General features: G+C 38.7%; 1 protein-coding gene across 1 annotated transcript in view; it reads left to right on the top strand.

Annotated features, from left to right (window-relative positions):
• Positions 1-5,471, top strand: part of CLTRN (collectrin, amino acid transport regulator) — a 70,527-nt gene extending 65,056 nt beyond the window's left edge. The window contains exon 6 of the mRNA XM_077146383.1: positions 4,655-5,471. Coding sequence (XP_077002498.1) covers positions 4,655-4,811 — 157 coding nt within the window. The 3' untranslated portion in view covers positions 4,812-5,471. The remainder of the gene's footprint in view (positions 1-4,654) is intronic.
• The last annotated feature ends 529 nt before the right edge of the window (positions 5,472-6,000 follow it).

A 6,000-nucleotide genomic window follows, 5' to 3' on the forward strand; every position in this document is an offset into this window, starting at 1 on the left:
ATTATTTACTCCAAGCCCAATGAGAACTGAATTCAAGGGAACTTGCATGCGGTAGACGATGATAGTTTGTAAATACATTTTTCCTAGTAAGGTTTCATCAGTACTGACACATCACTCCTCTCTTTTCTAATCCAACAAAAAAAGGAAGAATGATAGGAGGGTGAGTAAAATTTAGAGTTTCTGCCTTTCATAGAGTCCTTTCCTTTCACATTAGAACAAAGACTGTCTCTTCCACACATAGTAGGCACTCAAAACATTGTTAAATGAATGTTGAACACTATGAATGGAAGTGATCCATTCACTTGATCCATTCTTTTATCCATCCATTCATCCATCTAGCTAGCCAGCCAGTTTTGTGTTTGTCCATCCATCCCTAAGCATGTCTATTCTGTCTGAGTCCAGGTCAGCTGTTTTACAAAGTATTTTTAAATTTGTGTCTATCTGTTTAGTTGCTCATGATGAAATTCAGAACAAACTTTTTGGGGTCAAGGGCAAGAACACAGAAATGTATATATATATATTATATATACAGTGTGTATGTATGTGTGTGTACGTGTGTGTGTGTTCTCACTGCATCACATCTGGAGGCACTTGTCAGTCTCATTACTGGTGAAGTACACCAGATTTCTCCCTTAGCAAAACACAAGTTTCCCTTTGTAATTAGTATGTTGCTTGTGTGTGTCTGTGGGGGGTGACACTCTGAGACCATGTGAAGATCCTCTTCCCCAATAACCTCTCATTCAACGGTTTGGTTATCCTTGTCAGAATGAATTATTATTGTAGTGGTGGCTTCTATTTCCATTAGTCCTTCTGTCTTGGTTGACATTTTTATGGACTACTAGGAAATTCTATCTTGATTATCATCGGGGCATCTTTACACCACCTCTTTACCAGCCAGAGACTCACCGAGGTCCTAAGAGGCTCTGCAGTGCTAGGAGTCCACCTCGGCCACCACAGCGACGCCCGCTGTATCTGCATGGCGATCCCTTCGGGGCTGCCTCTTTGGAGTCTCCACAGATGGTTGGGACAGGCGAATCTTTGGCAAGTCGGGGAGCCTCATGCCTAACCTCATGCCTCCATGGTAGTTCCATGGAGTGGTACCCCAACATCCAGCCTCTGATAAGCTCAGGGAAACCTCTCCCCTCTCCCCCTCTCCCTGGTTGCTGAGAGAGGCAGCCACCTCTTTCCTTCCCCTACTTCCATGACATAAGTGTAATTGGTTCAGTGTCTTGGTTTGTCACAAAAGACGGGAAGAACCTTTCAATTCAAACAAATGCAATTTTTTTTTGTAATATATTAATCCAAGCAGTGCTGTCTATGATTTATAACAGTTGTTTCCTTTCTACAAAGTAATGTGAATTTGCTTCCTGATATCTTATTTCACTTTGATTTTCATTCAGCACACTTGGACCACTTGTTTCCCAAATCCTGTGAGAAGAATTTATTACATTATTTAAATTTAATTTTTATTAATGTTGTTCTCCTAAAGCTAAAATTTTAAACTTGTCAATTTACCACACATTTTCCTAAATCCCTTTATGCAATATGTGTGTATGAAAGTGTATATATGTGTACACCGATATATTCATTAATAAACAATATGCATATATATTCATGTGTTTATTTTAGTATTCCAAATTAGGCCACTTGTTCTAATCAATATGTATATTTTATCCATGTAGATTTCTTATCTTGATAGTACCTTTTGATCTCATCAGCTCTTTATAGTCTTTGAAATTTGTTTGAAAATATACGATATCATTGATTATTTCATTATCTTAAGATTCTTCTGCTCTTTTCTGCTCTCTGTGCTAGTATAGAAAATGATACTCAACCATGCTTGCTCCACCAGGCCCAAATCATGCTTTTTATGCCCTTTTTATATTTTTATTGAGAAATCTTCACATACTAACAGTCCATACATGGTATACAATCAGTGGTTCACAATATCATTGCATAGTTGTGCATTCATCACCATGATCATTTTTAGAACATTTGCATCACTCCAGAGAAAGAAACAAAAAGAAAAAACTCATACATCCCATACCCCTTACCTCTCCCTCTCATTAACCATTAGAATTTCAGTCTACCCAATTGTTTACCCTTTATCTCCACCCTATTATTTATTTATTTTTATCCATATTTGTCTTTATTCATCTGTCCATACTCATAAAAGTAACATCAGACACAAGGTTTTCACAATCACACAGTCACATTGTAAAAGCTATATAGTTATAAGTTGTCTTCAAGAATCAAGGCTACTGAAACACAGCTCAACAGTTTCAAGTACTTCCCACCAGCCACTCCAATATACATAGACCAAAACGGGATATCTATATAATGCCTAAGATTAACCTCCAGGATAAGCTCTATTTGAAATCTCTCAGCCACTGAAACTTTATTTGTGTTATTTCTCTTCCCCCTTTTGGTCAAGAAGGCTTTCTCAATCCCATGATGCGAGGTCCCAGCTCATTCCAGGAGTCCTGTCCCACGTTGCCAGGGAGACTGACAACCCTGGAAGTCATGTCCCATGTAAGGGGTAGGGCAGTGAGTTCACCTGCTGAGTTGGCTTAGAGAGAAAGGCCACATCTGAGCAACAAAAGAGGTTCTCTGGGGGTGACTCGTAGGCATAATTATAAGTAGGCCTAGCTTCTCCTTTGCAGGAATAAGTTTCATAGGGGTGAGCTCCAAGATTGAGGGCTTAGCCTTTTGAATTGGTTGTCCTCACTGCCTGCGAGAATATCAGGAATTCCCCAAAGGGGACTTGGGAAATACTTTTTTATTCTCTGCCCAGATTACTCTGGGATATATTATGCCATCACACTAACCTGTACAAACCAACAGGATCTCATGCCTACTGAAGATACCATGTACTTATGGTGTTCAGATAAACTGATCATACATGTTTAATTAAATAATATGCTACCCAAAATACAAATTTTGCACCAAATAAACATGACTTCCTTTGATCTCACATACAAGTTGAAGTTTTAAAATATGGACTATATTATCCTTTAACGTGTGTTCTGATTTGCCTTACTCCTATCCAACTCAGTTTCATTCATATCTCTGGTTAAAGTCTGATCACTTTTTTTAACTTTTTGAACAGTTGCTGTATGGGGTAATGCTGAGTTTCATAGCGTCAGTGCTCTAAGTCAGAGTCTCAGGTGTCACATACATACCTGAAGTTTCAGGGAATGACCAGGTTATGCTCAAACAGCTCAGCAACTCAGAATTTAGAAATAATAGTTACAGCTCCCGAACAGATGTGACTGCTATAAGAGCTTACAATCTAGGACCCTTTACAATAGGCCCCAACCTGATAACCCATGCTCTTGACTTCAATTCTCCAAGTTTGTACATTATAGTTAGTCCATATGAATGAGGCATGATAATATTTGTCTTTTTGTTCTTGCCATTTCATTCAACATACTGTCCTTAAGGTTCATTCACCTCCATGCCTCATAACTTCATTCCTTCTTGCAGCCACTCAGTAGTCTGTTGTATGTATACCCCATAGTTCCCCCTTCCTTCCCTCAGTCATTGTACCCTTAGGCCACCTCCATCCATTGCTAATTGTGAACACTGCCGCCATAGACACCAGTGTGCAAATGTCCATTCGTGTCCCCACATTCAGTTCCTCCAGGTATATGCTGAGCAATGAGGTTTCAGGATCATATGACAACCCCACCCCTAGCCTCCTGTGGAGCCACCACACTGCCCTACGAGGGATTGTACCTCTCATTACCCTACGAACAGTGAATAGGCACATCTCTTTCTTCACATTTTCTCTAGCACTTGTTTCTCACTGCTCATTTTTAAACAGTTTTATTCACATATCATACAATCCAACCTAAGTAAATAGACATGCCTTTGCTACCATAATCTATGTGAAGACATTTCCTTTTCTTCTGCAAAGAATCCATACCCCTTCCCCATGCCCCCCACCTGTTGACATTTATTTTTGGCATAATGCCTTCCTTCATTGGAAGCATATTACAGTGTTACTGTTGACTATAGACCCTAGCTTGCATTGATTGTACTTTTTTCCTGTATACCATCCATTTTCAACTCCTTACAATGTTGACATTCATTTCTTCTCCCTCATGCAAAACATTTTTATATTTGTACATTTAATCACCATCATTGTCCGCTCTAGGCATTCCTAAGTTATACTGTCTCAGTCTTTATCCTCTATCTTTCCTTCTGGTTTCATACTGCCTCCAGCCCTTCTCCCTCAACTGTACTCACATTCGGCTTCATTCATTGTATTATGGTGCTACAATCAGGTAGTATTGTGCTATCCATTTCTGATTTTTACAGTCAGTCCTGTTGCACAGTCTCTGTTCCTTCAGCACCACATGCCCAATCTCTACCCTATTTCTATCTCCTGATAACTGGTGTTCTTAACTTTAACTCTCAAAGTTCACTCATTAATGTTACTTCATATCAGTGAGACCATACAGTATTTATCCTTTTATTTCTGGCTAATTTCACTGAGCATAATGTCCTCAAGGTTCACCCACGTTGTTATGTGCTTCATAACTTTACTCTGTCTTACAGCTGCATAATATTCCATCATATTCCACAGCTTGTTTAGCCACTCGTCTGTTGATGGACATTTGGGCTTTTTTTTTTTTTATGTCCTTTTTAGGGAGAACAAAGGAACACCTGAGGTGGATGATGCCGAAGATAAAGGTGAAGCCACAATCACAATTGAAAACGGTATCCCTTGTGATCCCCTGGACACGAAGGGAGGGCATGTTAATGACGCCTTCATGACAGAGGAGGAGAGGCTCACCCCCCTCTGAAGAGCTGCTGTCCGCTTCCCCAACATGGGGAGACACTTGTTTCTGGAAATGCGACTGCTGAGCATCCCAAAATATCGAGGGCAGATGATATGCTTTGTTTCACCATTCTATTTCTTTTGTAAGAAATTTTGAATGTGCATGAGAGTGAAAGGCAATCAGAGATAGCAATGAAGACAATTAAAATCATAAACTGTTGACTACTCAAGATATTTAAAAATGTTTTTCTGACAGCACAAGTATACTCGTGGTGTTTGTAGTTATTGATTTATAAATGCTTTAAAATTTGAGCATTTCCAGAAATAAAGTCAGGCCACTATATGTATGTATTTCACCCTTAGAAGACATAAAGAAACAAAAATTTCCAGCAGAGATTACCTACAATATGGTGTAGAAATCATGGAAAGTGGATCTTTTTTTGAATGTTGTTTATATCATTCTGTATATGACTAAGCAAGAATAAAAAGTAACTATTGTAAATGGGATTGATAAAAATTGGAATGTTGATATCCAGGGTGGAATTTGACCCTGTTATTATGCCAATAGTTGCTGATATATTTTCTGAATATTCATCTCTAATAGGGCAGTTCTATTTGTTGCCTATTTCTGAAATTGGTAAAAATCCAATCTATGCAAATTTAATAAAGTGATAATCATCTCGTTTTTGATTGTGTGGTTGATTGTGATCTGAGATCTGTTTTCACACTGTGGAAGTTAGTAAGCCCAACTTTTACTCGTTATATTTAATCTGCACTACAGGCCTAGAAACAAATTTTTGTCACATATATCCTTGTTGGAAGACACCTTGTAGATTTACTTTTTTTTTAAATTAGAGAAATTGTGGGTTCCTTATAGATTTTTGACTTGATTTTATTTCTGGATATATTATTCTAAATTCTAATAAGCATTATTATACATTTATTAATAGAAATTAAGTTTGTTACTCTGTCTCCCACTATCACCCTTAGTTTAAGTTACAGCAACGGTCTCTAACACACTTCCCTGCCTCCAGTCTGAGATGTTAGTTGGATGCAGAAGGTTTATTGGGGACAGCTCTCAGGAGATGCACCTGTAAGAGGTGAGGAAGACAAATATGGCTGACAGACTGTAGGGGCACCCACCATCATTCCCACCTCCTGGTGTTCCTGTCTTTATGTAATCCCTCTTCTTCAGTAAGGATGGGACCTGTGAC

The sequence above is a fragment of the Tamandua tetradactyla genome, chromosome X, assembly GCF_023851605.1.
Source record: "Tamandua tetradactyla isolate mTamTet1 chromosome X, mTamTet1.pri, whole genome shotgun sequence".
Lineage (NCBI taxonomy): Eukaryota > Metazoa > Chordata > Mammalia > Pilosa > Myrmecophagidae > Tamandua > Tamandua tetradactyla.